Here is a 24339-nt window from a genome sequence, read left to right as displayed (position 1 = left end):
CTGCCCCGGCCCCCAGTATGGATAGCCCCAAGGCGGCCAGCCCCACACAGGACCGGGTCCTCGCGAGCTGGCCTTGTCGCACTCACCCGAGTTCTCCCCCGATCCAGCATCCATTGATGACTACAGAGTCGAAGTCCCTGCCTGCTCAGAAACAGATGCCACGTCAGCCAACCTGCTGGGCCCTGCCTCCAGGGCATCCAGTCGAGCTATAATTAAATCCAGAGTATGATTAGTGTTATTGGAATCATGAACTGGTGGAACCTCAACTTCTGTGTTTGCGCGTTGCTGACTCTTCCCCCTAATCCGCTTAGCAGGGGGATGGGTGGCTGTAAGCACAACCACCTGATTAGGGGTGGCTTGCTGAGAAGAGGCAATAGTCGCATGGACAGCAGTAGCAGTTCGACCATCTCCTTCAGAGGTCGCATTCTGCTGGCGCCTACCACAAAAGTGTTTGGCATAGGGGTTGCTAGCTGTGGTGGTAACCCCTCAAACAGGCGTGGATTGCTGGGAAGAAGAGGCCATAGCTGTATGGTCATTAAATCCCACGCATGATACCTGCTGACCCCTCCCCCTGGCCTGCTTTGCAGGGGGGTTGTTAGCTGTGGTAGCAACTAACTGAGTGGTGGTGGAATGCCGTGAGGGAGCCCTCTCCAAGGCCTCAAGGCAAGCCAGGATAGCAGCCCAAGATGGTTCAGCATCCTTCACCATGGAAGCTCCAAGAGGAGGCACCTCCAAAACCAATCTGGGGCCCCTATCTTTCCCCTTAGGCCCCCCTTGTCCTTTTTTTGGTGGCATTATGAAATCTCAGGTAAAGGTGGGGGCCTGATGCCCCTGGCTCCTATTACCCCCGCTCCTGTTATAGGAGGCTTTATAGACCAAATGCACAGCCCACTAACTAAACTAAACCCCTTGAGAGCAGTTGTAAATGGGAAGGCCTAATGGTCCTGCAAGCCTATATGATACCCCCACAGACAACGTGAGGCCCAATCAGCCAGGCTCAGCAGGCCTAGAATCGGGCCCTGTTAATCAACCTCTGAAAAGCCTACAAGCCGTGCAGAACCTTCCCTGGGAGGAGTTAAGGCTCCCGCCCAGTGAAGACTCAAAGGCCTCGCAGGCCGGCTGGTTATCCGTGGGGAGAGGAAGGCCCAGACCCAGCCCATGCCAGCCAGGACCCAGATCGGGCCCTGGAACCGGCCTCCGCGAGGCTAGATGGCCCCCTTAACGCTCCTCGCAGGGGAATATAAGGCTGGAGAGGCCCAGGAACCAGCCTCTGTAAGGCCAAACATATATACTCCCCATGAGGGGGGAGGAAAAAGCCTGCAAAAACAGCTTGAAAGATGGCCAAAAATGGTGCCCGCTCCTCTTTTGCTCCGTCAAAATGGTGCTCGCCATGCTGCAGCCTCACTGTCTTCACTGAAGCGCAGATCTCTCCGATGCCAAATAAAGAAGAGGGAGAGGAGGAGCCGGCGCAAGCTTAAATAGGCCTGGCCGCTCGTCCTCTGAGGCGCGCCTTGATGACATCATGCCAGTTCAGGCGCACCTGCCCTCTTCATTGATGGCGGCTGGCTTCACTCCAGGCCGCAAATCTCGCCCCGCGGCCTGGTAAGTAAACCGAGCGCGGAGCGGGGATTTTTAGAAACCAGTAGCTCTTGGCATGACTTGGCCCAACCGCCTTTCCTCCATTGCTCTCTCAGGCATAACTTTGGAAGACGGTCTTCTGTCATATCCAGGACCCTCTTGTAATACAGAAGGGCTGCCTTCTGTGCCCTAGCTTTAACCGAAACCATGCCTGTCTCAGTCCTGATAAACGGGGCTGCAGTCCCTGGAGGTACTGCCAATAAGTATCTCAAAAATCTATTTTGGCAAACTTCCAGCTCCTTCAGGTTGTTCTGCCTTATTCCCCAAATCTCAATACCATATTGGATTTGGGGAACCTCCTTCCCAAGGAACACTTTCAGTGCAGGGTTAACCAACCTGCCTCCCTTAGAGTAAAAAAAATTGAGGATAGCTCAAGTAGTTCTCTGTACTGTCATTTTGACATTCTGTAGTTGGGTGTTCCAAGAATGTTTCTCATCAAAATATACTCCCAGATACTTAAAGTAGGAAACCTTTTCTATCTTATTACCACTAAGACCCAGTTGCTCTTGGGGGGATGTCTGCCAAAAAACATCGCTTCAGATTTAGCATAATTAATTACAAGGTGTTCTTTTATACAGTAAACATGGAATTTTCTCAAGCTTCTCCTCAGCCCAATTTTGTTCAAAGATAGCAATACCAAGTCATCTGCATATATTAGTATAGCAGTTTTGCGGTTGCCTATTGAAGGGGGGAAATGCTCTGGGCGATTTAACTTGGTTACCATATCCTTAATATATTAATATAGAGATTAAACAGGAGAGGAGAGTAAACAGCCTTATTTAACTCCTTTGGTAGTACACACTTCCTCAGTCAATCTTCCATCTGTGCTAACTCTTACCCTCATACATGTGTTTGTGTAAAATTCCCGGATTAAGAGCAGCAATCTCTTGTCAGTGTTGGTCCCTGCGAGCTTATCCCACAAATGGTTCCTACTGATTGAATCAAAGACTGAGGAGAAATCAATGAAAGCAGCATCTAGCCTTCTAGAGGGACCACAGGTATATTTGTGTATTAAGTGGTGTAGCACAAAGATTTGGTCTAATGTGCTAAAACCTTTCCTGAATCCAGCTTGTTCCTTATGTAGGATATTATTTCCATCTGCCCAGTATGTCAATTTGTGAAGAGGGAAACGACTATATATCTTAGAGCTGACATCCAATGGGCTAATTGGCCGATAATTCTGTGGTTTTGATTTATCTCCTTTCTTATAAATTGGGAATATGATACTTAATTTCCATCCCTCGGGGAAAACCCCCGTGGTGTTGATATACGAAAATAGTTTGGCCAAGAGAGGGGACCACCATTCAGGGTTATTCTTAAAAACCTCCGGAGGGATCATGTCCTCACCAGGTGCCTTTCCTGCTGTTAAGGCATGGATAAGTTTACACACTTCTTGATCTGAGACTGGGGACCATTCTGGGAGAGTTGCCAACGGTTCCAGATTAGAAATTTGACTGTTAAAGTTGGGATTTTTATCTCTTTCAAAAATATTACTATAAGTGTGCCAGGTGTTTGCCGGAATGCATGCCTCCGATATTGGATTTGGTCTCTTTTCTGAGATAGAGATCAAATCCCAAAACTTTTTCTCAGTCCTTTCCTGGGCTGCTAGTCTTTCCATTGAGCTGCCATATATCTCATTTTCTTTTTTCTAAGAAGGTCCTTATATGCTAAATGGCAAGAGGCCAGAACCTCGAGCTCAATTTCCAGCTTTTGGTGCCTCACTTCCAACAGGGATAAGTGCAAAGTTCTACACCTAGGAAAAAGAAACCAAATGCACAGTTATCATGTTTTATCAATTTCAAGCTGCAATCCTGCCCCTTCAATTTCACGTTTCTCAGGAGGGTCATAGACCCTCTTTTGGGAAGAGACAGAGCCAAAGTAGAAATTAAGCACTTTTCTTTGTCATTCATTATCATTTTGCCATCCTCATTGAGAAACTGTACCACCATTTCTTTTCTCTATCTTTAACTATGGTTTGGGAATTGAATCGTCTCCTTTTTTACCTTCTGTTTTTAAGTGTGGCCCCCTGGTGATAATTAATGATCCTATTACTTTGTTCTGTGATATCTTTTAATTATCTTTCAATTTTTCTGATATCAGATTTTTGTTTTTGCTTTGCAGAGAATTATCCATATTATAATTGCTATTTATTCATGAATCTCCACTGGTATCAATCTTTATTCTGAACTGTATAATGATTGGCTATTTGCATTCCTTTTCAAGCACGCTGCAAAGCAAATTAAGGCAAATAATCAAATCAGTGTCTTCCCCCTGCTGCTCACAATCAACACCTCATTACCCCCTGCTGCTTTCTGTCTGTCAGTTACAATCAACACTTCTTTCACATCAGTGAAAGGGAATATACATTTCAAGAGCTCACATAGAAAGTAGATTGATAAAAGTATCACTCACACAACTGATGATTTCAAAGTGAATTTTAAAAATGAATTGGAAAAGAAGAAGAATGACTCAGAAACCAAGTGTGAAGAGTTGCTATTTCAAAATTCTCTCCACAAAGATAGAAAATACCAGAAATAATATTAATCTGATGGCAAATTACAGAAATGGAGCCCATCTCTACTATGGATGTACCTGAAGAAAGCTTTTTGTTGCTTTTGACATCTCTCACTAACCTCAGCTCATTCTCAGCTTTAGCCTTCCTGGCGCCATCCCTGCAATTCTGTGCTACCTGTCTGTATCTTTGTGTTCTGTCCTTTCTTCCACTTCCTGTATGTGTCCTTTTGTTTTCAGGTCATCTTTAAGCTTTTTGTGATGCCACATTGGCTTCTTCTGCTGGCTTCCCCCTTTTTCCCCCTGATGGAATTGTTTGCAATTGTGCCTTTAGAATTTCCTTTTTTAAAAAACTTCCACCCAAGTTGGACTCCTTTACTCATTAGGGTTGCTTGCCATGGAAACTTACTTACCATTGTTCTGAGTATATTAAAATCAGCTTTCCTGAAGTTTAGGGTACACATATGGCTACTCTCAAATGTTGCTTCCTTTAAAATCAGGAACTCAAGTATAGCATGGTCACTTTCTCCCCAAATTCCTGAAACTTCGACTTTATCCCCAAGGCATCTCTGTTGGTTAGAATCAAGTCAAGGATAGCTGATCCTCTACTTGCTTTCTCCACTTTCTGTAGATATTGGGGTAATTGAAGTCCCTCATTATTATTACATCATGCCTCCTTGAAACATCGGTAATTTACTTTTCAAAAGTTTCATCCTCATGTCCTCAATTGGGTGCTCGGTAGTAGATTCCAAACAACCTGTTCCTTTTATTCCTTGTCCCATTAATTTTAATCCAGATACCCTTGGTGGTACTACCAAGCTTGTCCTGTATTTCTGTGCAAGGATATATATATTTTAGCATATAGAGTGACTCCGTCTCCCTTGCTATTCCTTCTGTTCTTTTTAAACAAGTTATATCCTTCAATTGATGTACAGTAGGGCCCCACTCATAAGGCAGGTTCCATTCCAGGACCCCGCCGAAAAGCAAAAACCACCAGAAAGTGGGGCCCTACTCAGCTGTAGCGCGAGAGCTCCCCGCCCTACAACCGATCATGCGATCAGCTGCAGTGCGGGGAGCTCCAGCCGCTGTGCTCCAGCTGACAGGGATCAGCTGTAGTGTGCAAGCTCCCCGCGCTCCAGCTGATGACGCGCTACAGCTGACAGGGATCAGCTGTAGCATGCGAGCTCCCCATCCAAAGCTGACAGGGATCAGCTGTAGCATGCGAGCTCCCCATCCAAAGCTGACAGGGATCAGCTGTAGCATGCGAGCTCCCCATCCAAAGCTGACAGGGATCAGCTGTAGCATGCGAGCTCCCCATCCAAAGCTGACAGGGATCAGCTGTAGCATGCGAGCTCCCCATCCAAAGCTGACAGGGATCAGCTGTAGCATGCGAGCTCCCCGCACTACAGCTAGAGTGCGCGATCAGCTGGAGCATGTGGAGCTCTCTTGCTCCAGCTGATAGCTGGCAGCTGGAGTGCGGTGGCTGGAGCTCCCCGCGCTGGAGCTGATCGCCCCATTGGAGCTGCGGTATTAGCGGAACATTGAAAAGCGGGGTGCTGACAAGTGGGGCCCTACTGTATTACAATCATGGGAGTCATCCCATGAAGTTTCAGTTATACCTATCAAGTCGTATTTATACTCCTGTATGAAGACTAAAAGTAAAAAGTAAAAAGAGTAAAAGTAAAAGTATAGTTTCCAAATCGCGTGAAGTATTAGTTCCCCTCTATTCAGCACTGGTTAGGCCTCATCTTGACTACTGCGTCCAGTTCTGGTCTCCGCACTTCAAGAAGGATGCAGACAAACTGGAAAAGGTTCAGAGGAGGGCAACAAGGATGATTAGGGGACTGGAAACCAAACCCTATGAGGAGAGACTGAAAGAACTGGGCATGTTTAGCCTGGAGAAGAGAAGACTGAGGGGAGATATGATAGCACTCTTCAAGTACATGAAAGGTTGCCACAAAGAGGAGGGCCAGTCTTCTCGATTGTCCCAGAGTGCAGGACACAGAATAATGGGCTCAAGTTGCAGGAAGCCAGATTTCAACTGGACATCAGGAAAAGCTTCCTAACTGTTAGAGCCATACGGCAATGGAACCAATTACTAGAGAGGTAGTGGGCTCTCAGACACTGGAGGCATTCAAGAGGCAGCTGGACAGCCATCTGTCGGGAATGCTTTGATTTGGACTCCTGCATTGAGCAGGGGGTTGGACTAGATGGCCTTACGGGACCCTTCCAACTCTACTATTCTATGATTCTATGAACTTGACCAATTTTACATGAGAAAAATTATGAAAAAAATTTCTCTTGAAATGCTGGAAGATAATGATGGTGCAAAACACATCAGATGGAACTTTATTTTACAAATTGTCCTTCCTACATTTATTTATCATACAGCATGATCCTAAGCATATTTATTCAGATGTAAATTGATTGAGTTCAGCTGGACTTACTCCCTAGTGTTTGCTTAGGATTGCAGCCATACAGCCCAACTTTACGCATGTTAATTTGGAAATAAGTTGCACAAGGTTCCATGGAGCTTATTCCTAAGTAAGTGTCCCATAGGATTGAAACCTTAGGATTTAAAACTGTTCTGATGTCTTTTGCTCTCCTGAATCTTTAGTGCAGCAGAATCCATCTGATCCTGTAGCTTGGCATCTTCTGCATGCTTTACAAAGAGGCATCTTTGAAAGCTCCTGAAGTCCAGTCTCTGCAGCTGCAGCTGCTTCTTTCTCCTAGGCGTTGCTATGGTGACTGCTCAGGTGGCAGCCATGGAATGAGGGAGGCCCCTGGGTACCTTGAGATGATAAAGAGCACGGCACTTTCAGTAACAGCTACATTGGCCTTTCCTTCGGGTGTTGTGTGTGTGTAGTTTTGTTTCTCTTTCACATACAAAGAGGGAGAAAGTAATAGTTAAAGATACTCTTCTCTAGATCTGGCTAATAGATTTCCTGGGATCCCTGCCTGGGCCTGCAACTAGGAGATGGTGGAGTATACTGTGTGTCTCCCTTTGAAAGGGTAGACTGAAAATCTGAGTCTAAGCACTTTCACTCTTGCAGGGATGGATCCACAGAGTCTGCATGGACTACCCGTGAGTACAGCATGGAAGTTACATAATAGGGACATGCTAAATATACCCAGGATCATGTAATCTGGGGAAAAATAAATGAATAGTCTGCACCATATATCTGCACCAAGAAAATCACATTTCTAAAACCTATACACAATGCACTTTTCATGTTATTTATTTTGCTTTCTCCTGTCGGTGTGTGTTGGGGGGGGGGGAGATGGGGACAGTAAGTTCAGAAGAGCACTAAAGCTTCTCTTTCAGGCAAAAAATATTGTAAGTCCTCTGCTCCTTTGGCTCCGGAGATTTCACCAGACATTTTCTACACTTTCTTTGTGGGACTAGAAACTTACATTCTTTTTACAATCAATGCCAGATTCTATAACTGTGCAGAATTGTAGAGCACACATACAGAACATTGAACATACTATCCCCATAGTTGTCTGTCAATGATCGGTATGTATAGAGCCAGCGTAAGACGTGAATGACAAGAAATCGGTACTCTGTATTTGAATGTGACAAGTGGGTATAGCTTCTGAATACAGTGTGTCATGAGAAAAAGGGGATGAGGTATAGAACAAGGAGGAGGATGGAAAACAATGTAATGGAAGAGTGAAATTCTATCTACAGAGAAGGTGAAAAATTTAACAAGAATCTGTTGAGAGGATTCAAAAGATAAACGCTATTCTTCACAACTGTGTAACTACAATAGGTAAGGTTTATCTAAACCAGCTTGCTGATTTATATGATGCTGTAACCAAAATTAGCTATCAAAGGGAAAAGGGCCAAGAATAATCAGATATCTGTGCCAAGGAACTTACAATCACCATTTCAACAATGAGAGACACAAAGAAAGGAAAAGGAGAGAAAAGCAGCAACTCTGAGCAGATGCAATTACAGGTAATTAGGCTTTAAGTTGCAAATCAGAGTAAGACATTAAGGGAGGCTGAGAACAGCTTTGAAAGGAGAGAGAGAGGTATCAATAAAACAGACTTGTAGGTAAGAGGATGGTGCACAGCATTATACAAAAATGGAAAGGCAATGTTGACTGAATTGCCTCCTTATTTGCATTCTGTTGCTAGGCTGGGCTTTCTAAGAAGGACTTGTTTTTAAATTCATCTATCCCAAGGCATTAACTTCTTTGCACACTATTCCCTTGCTCTTGACTAGAAGTTTACAGAAGCTGAAGCAAGATTAAAGGTTGTTGCCTTGGGACTCAAGTTAACAATCAAAATACTGTGTATATAAATCCTGCAATGGGGAGACCAGCTGAATAGCTTCTCAGGATCAGCTTTTATACACTGGAGCACTACCTAGCCAAAATATCTTCTGGTCCTCCTAGATCAGTTGGAAAGGTTTGGCTGTATACTATAGCCAGCATGGACTTTTCACATTCCGCCATGCTAAATTGAAAATACCCCAATGCCATTCTGCTGCTTCTCATAAGCGTATTTCAAAACAAAATCTTACAAAACTTATAGTCCTGAACTCAGAAAGGCTTGCTTAACAACCCTCTGAGTTTTCATGGTGATACACAAAACATGCAGAGAGAATCCAGACTTTAAAGTCTGAAACACAGGTAAACAAATCCAGACCCCTGTTGGACATTTTTCTGTCAATGGTCTCATAATTTGTTGAAATTAATTAAAAATAAGCCACGTTCACAAAGAACCTGTAATCCTATTACTGACCTTGACCTTCATCTTCTGCAGTTTAAAAGTTTAAAAAAAATGCATGGCTGATGTTTAATTAATTTAAGAAAATTAACATTGGAATCTATGATAGTGCAGGCATGCCCAGTAAGAACCAACTGTTAGACATCTAAAAGCCAAACTAAGTTGTTTGGCTTTGCTAATCAGGGGGCCACACCCATGCCAGACATTTATTCCACTTTAAGCAGTAATAGTTTCCCCCAAAGAACCCTGGGAAGCATAGTTTGGGAAGGGTGCTGAGAATTGTTAGGAGACTCCTATTTGCCTGACAGAGCTCCAGTGGCCAGAGTGGTTTAACAGTCAGCCCCTCTTCCCAGAGAATACTGGGGATTGTAGCTCTGTGAGAGGAATAGGGCATCTCTTAACAACTTCCAGCATCTTTCACAAACTACACTTCCCAGGATTGTTTGGGGGAAGACATGACTGTTTAAAATGGAATAATTGTTTGGTGTGGATGTGGCCAAGGACAACTTTGGTTTAAATTTGGGTGGAAGACTACATAGAAACAACAGATATTTCTATCAAATTTTAAAAAGCAGGGAAATTGGGCGGCTATAGTGAATGCACCAGGGGAGCAGGAGAGCTGACCTCCTCTCTGAGATATTGTATTGCCCTACAAGGTTGTAAAAATGCAACACAATTTGGATAAGTTTTTCACAGTCCAATCCACTTCCTGTGTAGCTTGGAAGAATTTGGTAACATGTGCCTCTGAGCATATGGTAAGTGGTGGCAACACCTGCTCTTAGCTTATAACATATTTGTATTTCATATTGATTTCTAAACTGAATTTCACTGTCAAAGGAAAGAGTTTCGAGGATTGATTTCAAAGGCAATGATCAGACGAGTGGAAAAAAATTACAATGCTTTAATTGAGAGCTGTTGGTGTTTTCACAGCAGGCAAAGCAATAAAGCAGATAGAAGCAACTACTGGACACAAATGATCTTACAGCCTCCTTTCAGTTGTTGGAAGCCCTAGATAAATGATGATGGAGAGATCCCAGCTGGCCAATATGTACACAGCAGCCCACAGGCCTGGGTCTGTGTTGAAGGGAGCCTTATTTATACCCAAAAGAGCCCCTGGATGTGGGTAGAGGTTTGGACCTGTGACTTTAACTAGCTATACCTATGAGGATGTTTCTTTAACTTGGGTCTCACATTTCTGTCTTTGTTTATCAGTCCTGCTGGTCAGTGTCCTTGAGCTTTGTAGCAGCATGATTCATTGCACCTGCCTTGAAGGCCAAGTTCCCAGGCCATAGCCTAATGAGTTGTTGGCATCCACTGTCTATTTTGGCCAATTAAGGGCCTCTCCTTACCTCATGTGTGTTACATAAATAAAGCTTATTCTACATAGGCAGGCTGAGAAGGCATGCAAAAAGGCCCACTTGGCTGGCATGCAGGGGTGCATGGGACAGGAGCATGGGACAGGAGAACTGAGCACGTCCTCCTACACCTCCTCGTGATATTGAGATGTCTTGTGGATTTTCCCATCCAACTGTTCTGTGTTTTCATACCTTGATTGTAAGTTGCTTTGAAACAATGCAGTAGAAAAGCAACTACTGCATATGTAATGCTGAAGACATATACATATGTCCCTATAATGCTTAATAATCTTACTCTGTTGTTTATAACCATTTATCATATATCATTTATATTTTATATGTGAATATATTGTGTGTTTTATATGTGTATATGTACATATGTGTATATGTACGTACACACACACACAGACATACACACACAGAGGGAGAGAGGGAGAGGGAGAGGGAGAGGGAGAGAGGACACTTTGTACCTGAAACCCCTGTATTGTGTGGGGAGTCTTTGCCAGTTATGGCAGCCAGCAGAGATTATCTGTTTATTTATTTATTAGATTTATATCCCACCCTTCCTCCCAGTAGGAGCCAGGGCAGAGATGCAATGCTAAGCTGTGGAGAGAAAAGTCCCAGGCAGATAGGAGTGTGCATCCATGCTCTGGGTCTTCCTGAGTGTCAACCCAATGGCTGAAACTCTTAAGCATTGCCCTAAGGTCATTGCTTTACATGCAGCAGTTCCTTTTGTGGCGATAGAAGCAAGAAGGTGGGACCAAGCAGCAGGATGCAATGAGTTCCTCCGTACACCATTTTGAGATATTTAAATGGTCTGCATTTCAGGTACCTTCCTTCTTGTTTCTTGTGTGTGCAGCTGTTTTTTGGTAGGTTCAGAGAAGTGAACACATTTAGAAAACCCCTTTATGCTAACGTGTTGGAGGGTCAGAGGTGGAGCTGGTGGGGATGTCTACATGTGGTGTTGCATGCAGCCCTCGCACACAAGTTATTTAACATTTATTTTATTACATTTTTAGACCGCCCTATAGCAATAAGCTCCCAGGGCGGTGTACAGCATCACTTCTAATAATGCCTGAATATGACTTATATACAGTGGTGTGCTGGTAAATATTTAACAACCGGCTCTCCGGAAAAAAAAAAATCCAAGCTGGATTTAGAAAGGGAAGAGGCACCAGAGATCATATTGCAAACATATGTTGGATAATGGAATGGACCAAGGTATTTCAGAAGAAAATCACCCTGTGCTTACAGATTACAGCAAAGTCTTTGATTGTGTAGATAACAAAAAACTATCAAACGGTTTTAAAAGAAATGGGGGTACCACAGTATCTGACTGTTCTGATGCACAACCTATACTCTGGAATATGGAGAAACCAATTGGTTCCCCATCGGAAAGGGTGTGAGACAGGGGTGTATTTTATCATCCTGTTCGTTTTATCTATATGCAGAACACATCATATGGAAAGCGAGATTGGCCCAAGATGAGGAGGTGTGAAAATTGAGGGAGAAATATCAGTAATTTAAGATATGTAGATGATACCATACTCTTAGCAGAAACCAGTAATGATCTGAAACGAATGCTGATGAAAGTTAAAGAGGAAAGCACAAAAGCAGGACTATAGCTGAACCTCAAGAAGACTAAAGTAATGATAACAGAAGATTTATGTAACTTCAAAGTTGATAATGAGGACATTGAACTTGTCAAGGATTATTGGTTGGAAAACCGTACTCAGAGTGGTCATTGGTGGATCTGCTTCGGACTGGAAGGAGGTCTTGAGTAGAGTGCCACAGGGTTCTGCCCTGGGGCCGATACTCTTCAACATTTTTATCAATGACTTAGATGATGGGGTGGAGGGAAGCCTTATGAAGTTTGTGGATGATACGAAACTGGGAGGGATAGCTAACACAATGGAAGACAGAAATAAAATCCAAAGGGACCTGGATAGACTAGAAAATTGGGCTGAAATTAATAAAATGACATTCAATAAAGACAAATGCAGGATTGCATTTAGGCCACAAAACCGAAATGCATGGGTACAGGATGGGAAATACCCGGCTTAGCAGTAGTGCGTGTGAGAAGGACCTTGGAATTGTAGTGGATCGCAAGTTGAACATGACCCAGCAGTGTGATGCTGCGGCAAAAAAGGCAAACGCGGTTTTGGGCTGCATAAACAGAGCTATAGTTTCCAGGTCGAGGGAAGTAATAGTCCCACTATATTCTGCATTAGTCAGGCCTCATCTGGAATACTGCGTTCAGTTCTGGGCGCCTCATTTTAAGAAAGATAGAGACAAGTTAGAGCGGGTTCAGAAGAGGGCGACAAGGATGATAGCCTGTATGGAGAACAAGTCTTATGAGGAAAGGTTGAAGGAACTTGGCATGTTCAGTCTGGTGAAGAGAAGGCTGAGGGGTGACATCATTACACTCTTTAAGTACCTGAAGGGCTGTCACATAGAGGAGGGTACAGATTTGTTCTCTGCTGCCCCAGAGGGTAGGACTAGGTCTAATGGTTTTAAGTTGCAGGAGCATAGATTCAGATTGGACATTAGAAGGAACTTCTTGACAGTAAGGGCGGTTCGGCAATGGAACCGACTGCCTTAGGGAGGTGGTGGGATCCCCTCCGCCGGATGTCTTCAAGCAGAGGCTGGACAGCTATCTGCGGGAGATGCTCTAACTGTGGATTTCCTGCTGTGAGCAGGGGGTTAGACTCGATGGCCTACAAGGCCCCTTCCAACTCTATGATTCTATGATTCTATCAATACCTTGGCACAGTCATTAACCAAAATGGAGACAATAGTCAAGAAATCAGAAGAAGGCTAGGAGTGGGGAGGGCAGTTATGAGAGAACTAGAAAAGGTCCTCAAATGCAAAGATGTATCACTGAACACTAAAGTCAGGATCATTCAGACCATGGTATTCCCAATCTCTATGTGTGGATGTGAAAGTTGGACAGTGAAAAAAGCGGATAAGAGAAAAATCAACTCAGTTGAAATGTGGTGTTGGAGGAGAGCTTTGTGCATACCATGGGCTGCAAAAAAGACAAATAATTGGGTGTTAGAACAAATTAAACCAGAACTATCACTAGAAGCTAAAATGATGAAACTGAGGTTGTCATACTTTGGACACATCATGAGAAGACATGATTCACTAGAAAAGACCATAATGCTGGGAAAAACAGAAGAGAGTAGAAAAAGAGGAAGGCCAAACAATAGATGGATTGATTCCATAAAGGAAGCCATAGACCTGAACTTACAAGATCTGAACAGGGTGGTTCATGACAGATGCTCTTGGAGGTCACTGATTCATAGGGTCGCCATAAGTCATAGTCGACTTGGAGGCTCATAACAACAACCATCTCTTCAAAGTACTGATAAGCCTCTTGTTTTAATTAAAATAATAATTGTAAATTCTTGCTCTTATCACTAATGGGAGTTAATTATCTTGCATATGCCCATAGTAAGTTTTCAGATACTTTCAGACCCTCAGAAATTGTCAAGTGGTCTATGTAGAAGAACAGTTTGGGACCCCTGGTGTAAGACATCTGCTTATGTCCCTATGCTGCTCTCTCCCCTCATTCAGGTGCCTGGGATGCTTGCGTGTGGACATACCTCCTTACAGTTATGGAAAGTGATTCTTAATAATAAGTCTCCAGACATAAAGTTACATAGGTATTTATCAGTTGTTTAGTAGAAAATTCAGAAGTGCAGAGTCCCTTCATGATAGTTGCAGCCACGTACACCCTTTTTTGCTCCTGGTTTAAGAATGAGATCTTTGTTAATGCATTCTCTCACAACAACAAACATCTCTAGGAGCCGATCAGGATGTAAGTGGAGAGCGTTAGCAACTGAGAAGAGTCTTCTCAGTGGCTGACTCACCTCCTTTCACTCTGATTGGCTCCAATCAGCAGGAAAGGCAAGGAAGCATATTAGAAGACTCTTCTCAGTGACTAACACTGTAGGATGCTTGGAGACATAGGGACCCTGCTCCCAAAAAAGCAGAGGGACTAAGATCCCCTGGGCGACTACCCTCCTGCTTCTTATGGACATGACTGTAAAATATTTTGTGACGTGAAAGTTCGATATTATTTATTACGTGTGTTTAGGATTACACTGATGGCATTCCCAAATATGTACTTTCACAGAGACTTTGGTTTTCCATAACACAATATTTGTCCAAGCCTCCACACTTGGTGGGGGGCAGTACTTGCACACCCCTTCCATAAGCACATCAAAGTTGGATACACACCTGAACCAAGACCCAGACAACAGGGCACTCAAAACAAAAAGGTAATTACAGTGACTGAGTAGATCTTGTACAGTGGTTATACTGACTGGGCAGCCACTGTCCTTCATATTTGACAAAATCCTTGTTCCTATACAAAGATTAAATTTCTGTGTATGAAAAAGTAATATATGAAGTGGTCTCAATAGTGAGAAAAGTAAACAAGTGAATGGTGATCCAAATGTTTTTCATTCTCACGTTATGAAGCTAGCTGCCAGATGATATATCACCTTCCCTATGCATGCAGCACAGACTGAAAAAACAGCACCCAAGCCGCCATTCAATACGTGCACCTGTTCTTTCCAACATGAATCTACAGGTCTCAAAAAGTAATGTGTGACAAAGTCCTCAAATACCTTATAACATGCCTCAAACATGGTCTCTTGTTCTACCAGCATGCCTTCACACCATCACTTTGCCAAAACATAAGGATAGGTAAATTGGTTTTAGGAGGTTCACAATTATGATTTCCTATTTATTTAATCTAAAAATATTTAAAATACAAAAAAACAGCCAGGGGAAGATATTGGAGAAATATAAAATAAATACAAATAAAAAAAAGGGGGGGGAGGTGAAGAGACCTTAAATGTGGTACTTTAGAGTGCTCTGTTTTAGAGTGCTCAGGTGCATCTGACTATATTAGATTACCTGATCTATCTAATTGGTCTGATATAGCAAATGGGTTCTTATGCTCTTATGGGACTGGGATATGGGATGTTGCTTCTTGCAGCACATGGCGTGGCTTGAATCATTTCAAATTATTTGTTCCACAAGTGCCTTTCTGCAGTATACCTGCCCTCTGCTTGTGAAGCCCTATTGTATTACATTGATTAATCTGAGCCTCATCTGCATCACTCTTCCATGTATAACTGTCAATCCTTGCATTTATTGCACACACTATATGTCTCCATGGGCTTATGGACAGGAAGACATTGAGCCTTTCTATTCACTTTATCTCAGGATGCTTCTTTCAGTAACTTTCTTTGAACTTTCTTCAAGGTTATCAACAACTACCTGGTTGGGGCTCCAGCAGATGTCACAGAAAGGACCTCACCTGTAGGGATGCATTTCCAAGACAGCAGAAGGAAAGTGGACTATGTTTTAGCTTATCACTATCGAAAATGTACCACACATCCCAGTGGTGGTTCTCTAGGCCCCTTGCAGAGACCTGCTTCTTTGGCTATTATTTCTAATGGGGAGACCGCCAAAAGTCAACCTGAGCAGCAGCTACAGCCACGTGGCCCGGGTGCACCTTCTCCAGATGCTGAGGTTATTGATCTGGGGCCATTGGAGGCTTTGGAGGAAGTGAAACGGCAGCAGAGGGATGAGTTTGAACGCAACCTGGTAGAAGCTGGTCTTGAGATAGAAAAGGATGTGGAGGTAAGAGGGCAGGGGGAAGCTCTGTAGCGTAGACCACATTATTTTTCCATCTACAAAGCATTGTCTTATTTTAGTTATAAGGGTAGGGTTTTGCTCCTGTTTCATATATTCAAAATTCTCTGAGCTGTGTGGCCTCATTGCTATAGCCTTGTGGTAGTGTATGAGTAAGCACTCCATGTTAATGCCAGCTCACATGATTTCTCCCCCTCAGGAGAAAAAAAGAGGGGCAGAGAAATCTCTTTGTCCAATGTGGCATCAGCATACCCTGCTCACCATCAGCTTGGTGTAAGGGGGGATGCCCCTTCTCCTCTACTATATGAAAGGGAGGACTGCCCTGGCAATGTATTAAGAGTCAAAAGAAATGTTACTTCAACTATGTAGCTGTGATGAAGAAGTTTGAGTTGTATGAATTGAGACCATGTAGGATCCCAATGTATGGGATGTATATTTGGGAGTTCCTCTAATGTGTTTAGCATCCAGTGGATGATTTTATTGTTGATTTGGATTATTGAATAAAATCCTGTTGCCTTCTGCCATTCTAATTACCAATATGGCTTAGTGAGATGTTCAGCAAATGATGGCTGAACCCCTCCCTTTCCTCCTCAAAACATATGCCTCCCTCTTAACCCCACCCATTAAAACTAAAACAAGTTTTGACCAATATAATAATGCCCTGTCGTCAAAGAAAAACACAAACTTTACTATTTCAATCAGTAGAAGCTATCCACTGGGGCTACTGAGGTACAGACCTCCCAATGAGAATGTCAAGCAATTTTTAACATCCCCGCCCCAAATCCCCCATCAAAACCACACACATGTTATTGTTGATTTGGATTACTGAATAAAATCCTGTTGCCTTCTGCTGTTGTAATTACCAATATGGCTAAGTAGTGAGACATTTTTCTGGTTCCACTCACATTTTATATTTCTGTTTTAACTCAAGCTCTGTGAACATTTATGTCAATGTATTGTTATCTTGCCAATCAGCTTCTTGTTCTCTGGCCAATCAGCTAATCCTAATCCAAAAGTGTAGCTATGGTAAAGAGCTCCCTCCCCTTTGTCTGTCTCCTTGTCAGCCCTCTTAGAAGGCTTCTACTCCATCTGTTGTGAAGAGGCATCTCTCACAGCGGCAGTAGCAAGTTAGGGAGGAGTCAGGGAGGAGTCTAGGCTGTTTCAAGAACAGCCCACCTGGTAGTCTTAGCCTATATTAGAATCATACATTTGTTCTGAGAATGCTCAGATACATTTAGACATATGAGTGAGGAGTGGTGGTAAACAACCCTAAAAGCTTGTTTGGTTTTTTTCATAGGCCAGTCTGGGCCCTATTTACTGTAGTGGGTTGAGAAAGGAGAGGAGATTCTTGGTGGCAAACTGCCCAAAAAATGTTTGGCTGGCATCATAAGTGTATGTGTGTATGTGTAATTTGGTTTCTTCATGGGCTGGACCTAAGCTGGACTTTTCTTTATTGTCGGGGAGGAAGGGAGAAGAGATTCTTGGTGGCAAACTGCCTCAAGAAAGGACTGGGCTGGACTGGACCCTTTTTATTTATTTAAAGTATCTGAAAATTTGATATGAGCTTATGTGAGATAATTAAACCCCATGGGGAAAAGAGTAAGAACTTACTATAATTATTTTAATTAAAACAAAAAGATTGGGAGTGCTTTGAAGACCAGATGTTTTTGTTTTATTTTCCCCTGAACCTGGGACTATGCCTTTCATGATGGGGGCTGGGGGATAAGAGAACAGAAGAGTAGTTGATAACACAGACATCCTGGCATTGGTAATCCAATTAGCAGGGCATGTGTGGGGCTGTTGCACACTTCCAGCCCAATTTCTGTTTGAGTGGGAAGGTGAAGCCTGTGCAAATGTGGTTGATCAAAAGGAGAATAAATTTTGAGTTAAGCAAATACCTGCTTTTATAAAAACCATGAAACTTAAATATACTTTGTGTGAATGTCTGAGTCCCTGCACCAGTGGAATACTGGGGGGGGAGGCTTGTAGAATGTCCTGCTACAGTATTTAGAACTGACTATATGGTGTGAAAGATTCCTTTCTCTAACATTTTGGCTCCCCCCCCCCACCTGCCATATCTTTTTTTCTCTGAGCAATCAGAGCTTACAGTTTACAGGAGTGGCTTTATTTATTTATTTTAAAAATGAAACTCTGGAGATTTTTAGGTAATAACTATTATCCACAATACTTAAATACACAGCTCCTGGTCAGGGGGGTTCTTTTTGCGTACAAGGGAATAAGACATGCATAGCTTTAAAAAACATAATCCTGAACATAACGTTTGCTGTTTTTCTCAGTAGAAGTGAGGTCTAATTTAGCTGTAGTGACAATGATTCTATAATTTTTACTTAAAAGTAAGTCCCACTGAGTTCATTTAAGAGGATATAGAACTGAACCTTGGTCTTCCAGGTCCTAGTCCAACATTCTATTACATTTATACAATTACAGATCCTCATTTTATGTTTTAATTTAAAAATATATTATCAAGTTGCCCAAATGTTTTTTTTTCTTTTTTACCTTTCTTTGTATAGTTTAGCATTGGCACTTGTGGAGAGCAGCAGAGACTAATATGAACTAAAAGTGCATTTGGATGAACTTGAACTATTTTCTTCCTTTTAAAAATGAATTTTCCAAGCACTGCTGGTTAGTAACACAACTCTCATCATCTTATTCAGAAGTAAGTAAATCCCACTATATTCTGTGGGGCTTACTCATGACAGCAAGCACAGAACTAAAGCCTTTTGTAGTGCCTACTGAACGTGAGTTTCCAGCAATTTGCTCACTTTTGTTGGGTTGTTTTTTTAAAAAAAACAACAACCAGGATTGAGAGAGCATTACTGAAGGAGCAGAGATTTTGTTTTCTCTTCACTTCTGAGGAGGTATGACTTAACCATCTGTACATTCATGACAGCAAGCATAGGACTACAGCTCTGTCAGGTGCTAAGTTTTACTAAAACTGCATTATTTAAGTGTGCACTGTTTCTTTGCAAAGGAGAAGTATAGGGAAGGAACCAGAACAGGTGGAGGCCACACAACTTCTCCCCCATCATAGAAGCAACTGTGACAGCAGCAGGAATCCCTTCTGGACCAAAGTAAGGTGCTGTATGCAAAACTGGAATGCTTAGGTATCCACAGGATGTTTGCAAGGGAAGAGGATGGGGAGAAAACCAAAACATGGCCACTCCCCAATGACTTCAGGCCACACCCCCACCAGTTCTAGATATATATGTGTGATAGCACTGTCAGATGTAGAACTTAAGAGATAGAAGTAGAAGTAGGGGAAGAAATTCAATGCAGTTTGCATTTAAAGCTTAATTTATCAAATTCTCACTTTCAATATGAGAATGAAACATGGCCATCCTTCAAAATTTGCACTTATCAAATTTTTGCAATGCTGTTCTGAAACAATGCATACAGAAATGCATATATTAGGGAAAATGTGCATAAAAATGAATACAGTCGTGAAAATAACATATAAAAATATTAGGATAAACTGCTTGCAAAAACGTGCAATTAGTCAAAATTGCATGCAAAAATGTAGGAGAAATTCACACTAAAATGTTGAAGATTTCCTCCCTAATTGTCACAATGATGATTTTACTATCCAGTAAAGAAGGAGCACCTACATGTCTGCATCCCTCCCTGCCTCACACACCACCTATCCCCCTCTTCCCCCTCTATGTTTTTCTCTCACACTGGACCACAGACCGTCTTCTGCCTGTTTTTCTGTCTCTCACACACAGACCCACCTCCTTCTCCACCCCTCTCTCTCTCTCACACACACAGCTGCTACCATCTCTCCTTCCTTTTCTGTCATTCTCTGCCCCACACACACAGGTAGGGATGGAATGTTTCTCCGTTTCTCATTTTTCCAATGTTAAATTCAGTTCTCTACATTTCTTCAGCAATCTGTGGATTTTTTTTTAAAAAAAATTCTCATGGAAATTCTCCACCATTTTAGTACAAATTTCTCCAATGAACACATTTTTGTGGGCAGTTTTGACAAAGGGACACATTCTTGCAAGCCATTTCTCATCACATCACGCCTTTTTACATGCTATTTTCATTCATATATTCATTTTTATGCACACTTGCCCCTAATATATGCATTTTTGTAAATGTTCAGTTGGCAAACTGCATCCCAAAATTCTAATAAGTGCAAATTTTGAAGGATGGCTGTGTTTCACTTCTCGTATTGTTTTGGAAAGTGCGAATTTGAAATGTGAACTGAATTGAAATTCTCACCCATCCCTACACACAGACCACACAGTCCTACCTACCTCCTGTTTCTCTCTCTCTCTCTCTCTCTCTCTCTCTCTCTCTCTCTCTCTCACACACACACACACACACACACACACACACACACACACACACACACACACACACACACACACACACACAACAATGGATACTTCCCTCCATTTCTCTCTGACAGCTTCCTCCTCGACAATGAAGAATACCCCTTTATGGAGTGAAGCATGTGGCTGGAGGCCAAGAAACATTCAAGAGTGGGACCCCTTTGCTTCTTTGTCCTCCTCCTCCACAGACAATCAGGAAATCACCTTTACAGAGCAATGCAAGTGCCTTCTGCCAGCAACATGTGGCTGGGAGGAAACGATCAACCAAGACCGGGGCCCTGTCACTTCTTCACAGGGCAAAGCAAGCAAGTTGCTCCTTCCTCCCCCCTCTGCTCTTCCCACTGCACATTTGTGTGTTCTGGTGGGGAAGAGGGCCTGTGAATGGTGGAAGGCTGGTGCTAGTACATTAGTGTTGGCCCTAGGGTACTGTGGGTCCTCCTGAGGCCATGGGCCCTCAGACAGTGCCCCACCTGCCCAGGTGCTAGGTGGCCCACGGGAAAGTGACGGGTGCTCACCTGGGGACCGCAGTCTCTACCAGTGGTCTACATGGTCCTTAGAAGTCAACTTAAACGTCAATTGCACTGGTGTTTAATAGCCACTAATGGATACTTTGCTTTATTCATTCATTATAGTGTATGTCAAAGCCATAATAGGGAAGTCATTTGAGACATGCTTTGGCACTCAGTCAAAAAAGATTGCTTCGGAGCCTGTTGTGAATGAAATCCCTGTTGAAAGACAAGAGCATTTAAGAGATTAAAGGTTTTTTTTAAAAAAAAACTTATAGCTTCTTCTTCTAAACAAATACAAAATTCTATCTCTTTGGACTTCATCCCAAGAAACTATATACACCCAAAACATATTTTAGACTGAACATTCCTGTTAAAAAAAGCAGGAAAATGTCTTGTTGTGGCCTCATTCAAGAGACGTAAGACACCAGCTTATGTTTCTTGTTTAAAGAGAGGTGCTTCTACTTAGTCTGGCTCCATTTCTCATAAATGCCCCTATTCTCTCTCAGTTTTGGCTTATTTATTGAAAAAAATTGCTTGATTAAATATAAGTCAGCAGGTCCCAATTTTTCTCTTCCAAAGAAATGGGACACCACATTACTGGAATTTCTTAGAGATATATTTCAAATTCTGGAATCAACAAGTCACTTTCTCTAGACAAATATGATTATTTACAAAATCAGTACATCAAGATAATAGATGCAGTCTGCCAGAGAAAGAATGGGACCATTGGCATTAGTGTTGCCAGGTCTCTGGTTTTTGGCCAGAGACTCCAGTTTTTGGGGGTCCTCTCTGAGTCTCCAGGTAAGCGACCTTAATCTCTGGACTCTTAGCTTTTATTTTAAAAAAATTATGTTTCTAGGTGGTCTGGTTCAAAAGATATAAACCAAAATGTCAGTCACCCCCCTCACAACGTCTGTTAGTACCGGCTGCTCTAATTCCTGCCCTTTCTGGGTTTTAGCCAATAAGTGAAGTCAGGGTTGTCCTTGACAAGATTTGTTGACCCCCAGGTAATAGCTAAACCCACAGTTTCCTTTTCCTGTTCGTCTCACATCAGGAATTCAGTAAATATATAGCTTTTAGCAGCATAAAGAGTACTTTCTCTGTACAGGATTGGGATTGCTTCTGATTAAACATGCATAGGACTGCACTACAACAGAAGATCACAGCAGGATCTTGGTAGACATAAGTGTTCATGCAGGGTTTTTTAATTACTTGCAAAAATTGTTATGCATTTTATCTTTCAAATAATTTTTGAACAGATGTTTTTAAAAGTGTGCATGCTGCAGTGTTATACTTTTCTAATTAAGGAGTCAAACAAGTTTAAATTTTACTGGACTGTTGAAGAGGGCAGTTTAGTTGTCCTATAACCTGTTTTGAAAACCTTCTCAATATGAATCTTTTCTGGGAGTAAAGCTGCAGTGCTAATTCCACATACCTGGGAGCTAAACCCATTGAATTCAGTATGACTTAGTTTTGAGTAGACATGGTTGGGATTGGGCTGAAAATCAATGGGAGTTTTGAGTGAACATAGAAAAGGATTATGTTGTAAATCTTTTTCTCCCCCTCTCATCACTTTTTTAAGCAGTTAGGCAGGGCTTACTTAGGTGTCATTGCTTTTATTTGGCAGGAAACTATTTTTTTAAAAAAATATATATACCATGGCCAAATGGTTTTGACAATAAACTATTATATGGGGTGTATGCATTTTTACACCTCCAGTGTGTGTCTATATGGAATATTTCCAACAATCCTGTGAGGTAGGGTTGGAAACCAAGGCAGCTCACAACAAGAAATAAAGCCATTTAAAATCCAACACATAATGATTCCCTAGAAAAGACAATAATGCTGGGAAAAACAGAAAGGAGTAGAAAAAGAGGAAAGTCAAACAAGAGATGGATTGATTCTATAAAGGAAGCCACAGACCTGAACTTATAAGATATGAACAGGGTGGTTCACGGCAGATGCTATTGGAGGTCGCTGATTCATAGGGTCACCATAAGTCGTAACTGACTTGAAGGCACATAACAACAGAAAAAACCCAATGACCATAAAACAAGTATAAAACAGTTGCAAAACAATTTAATGTGGCATGATTCTGAAGTTTGGATTTGGTGAGTAAAGTTCTTTATCACTGAATTGCAGACCGGTGCAGGCTTCCCTGTCTGAGTAAGCCCCATTGAATACACTGGAACTTGCTTCTGAGTAAACATGCATAGGATTGCACTAGAAATATCTTTAAAGGTTGTGTAAATAATAAACATCATTGACATTCATACTTATATAACTATTTCATACTGTGTCTTGATATGTATCTGATTTCACACTATGGTTGTAAATTATTATTTACAAATTATTATTTCCTCTACATTTTAAGTGTGCCCTTTTTGCTTGGGGTGGCCATGGTCCCCCTCTGTTGTTTTCACCCTGAGGGGCAGATTAGGCTGAGAGATGGTCACCCAGTAAACGATTTAGCTTATTTCCATTTTAAAATTTAATTAAAATGATTTACATGCAGGCAAAGTTTATGAAGTAATGCAGATCCACATAATACATTTAAAGCACATCCAACTCTCATTTAAAGCACATGACTTCCCCCAAAGAATGCTGGGAAGTGTAGTTTCCCCCTCACAGTTATAGTCCCCACCACCCTTAACAAACTACAGTTCCCAGGATTCTGTAGTGGGGTTCATGTGATCCAAACGTATGGTGAATGTGCTTCAAATGCATGGTGTAGATCTGCCATAGTATGCTGAGCATTGGTGAATTGAAAAGAACAATTTTAAAAGACACTTTTTTAAACAGGGCTGTAGCTCAGTGGTAGGGCACATGCTTTGCATGCAAAGATCCAAAATGGAAGAAAATGCTGGAATCCTGGAGAGCCAATGCTAGTCTATGTCATCAGTACTGAGCTAGATGGTACCAAATGGTCTGACTTGGTATAAAGGAGGAAGGAGACTCAAGGGCCACAGTGACTCCGAAATTTATTTATATATTTTATTTACAACATTTATATACTGCTTTATTGTAAAATAATCCTCAAAGCGGTTTATAGAAGGAATTTAAACAATAAAATTATTGGCAAAAACAGTTAAAGACAGGTATTTAAAAACATTCAAAACAATAACACAAACAATGAGTTAAAAACAGATAAAAACATAATAGTTTCTACATGCCTGGGTAGGCTTGCCTAAACAAAAATGTTTTTAGCAGGTGCCAAAATGAGTACAATGAAGGTGCCTGCCTAATGTCAATAGGTACTGCCGCACTAAAGGATTGATTTCTTAGAAGAGCAGAACAAGTACTATGTGGAACCAGTAACATGGAAAGCACACCTTGAACTTGCCCTAGTAACAAATCGGCAACCAGAGCAGATGTCAGCTGAGAGGTATTACGTACTGATAGGTCTCACTCATGTCAGCAATTGTGCCACAGCATTCTACACTAACTGCAACCCCTGGGTCAGGTTGTGCTGCAGGGGGATTTCTGTGAGCTTGGCTGACTGGCTGCTTTTTTTAGTTTTAGTTAGGAACCCTGCATGGTTGTGGGATGCTGAGTTCT

General features: G+C 42.2%; 1 protein-coding gene across 4 annotated transcripts in view; it reads left to right on the top strand.

Moving 5' to 3' along the window:
• Nucleotides 1–7010: 7010 nt before the first annotated feature.
• Nucleotides 7011–24339, top strand: part of ANO2 (anoctamin 2) — a 261951-nt gene continuing 244622 nt past the window's right edge. For 2 of the 4 annotated variants that reach the window (XR_009757630.1, XM_061582608.1), the window contains exons 1-2: nucleotides 7011–7234; nucleotides 15522–15902. Coding sequence is in view for 3 of the 4 variants with exons in the window: in XM_061582608.1 (XP_061438592.1) it covers nucleotides 7205–7234; nucleotides 15522–15902 (411 nt within the window). In the remaining variant the exon portion in view is untranslated. Of the gene's footprint in view, nucleotides 7235–10403; nucleotides 10441–13844; nucleotides 13910–15521; nucleotides 15903–24339 lie in introns of those variants that run through there. The other 2 variants (XM_061582609.1, XM_061582610.1) reach the window with 2 other exon arrangements.

The sequence above is a fragment of the Rhineura floridana genome, chromosome 8 (genome assembly GCF_030035675.1).
Source record: "Rhineura floridana isolate rRhiFlo1 chromosome 8, rRhiFlo1.hap2, whole genome shotgun sequence".
NCBI classification, from domain to species: domain Eukaryota; kingdom Metazoa; phylum Chordata; class Lepidosauria; order Squamata; family Rhineuridae; genus Rhineura; species Rhineura floridana.
The sequence above is the reverse complement of the archived record's forward strand: the minus strand, read 5'-3'. Positions and strand labels throughout refer to the sequence as shown.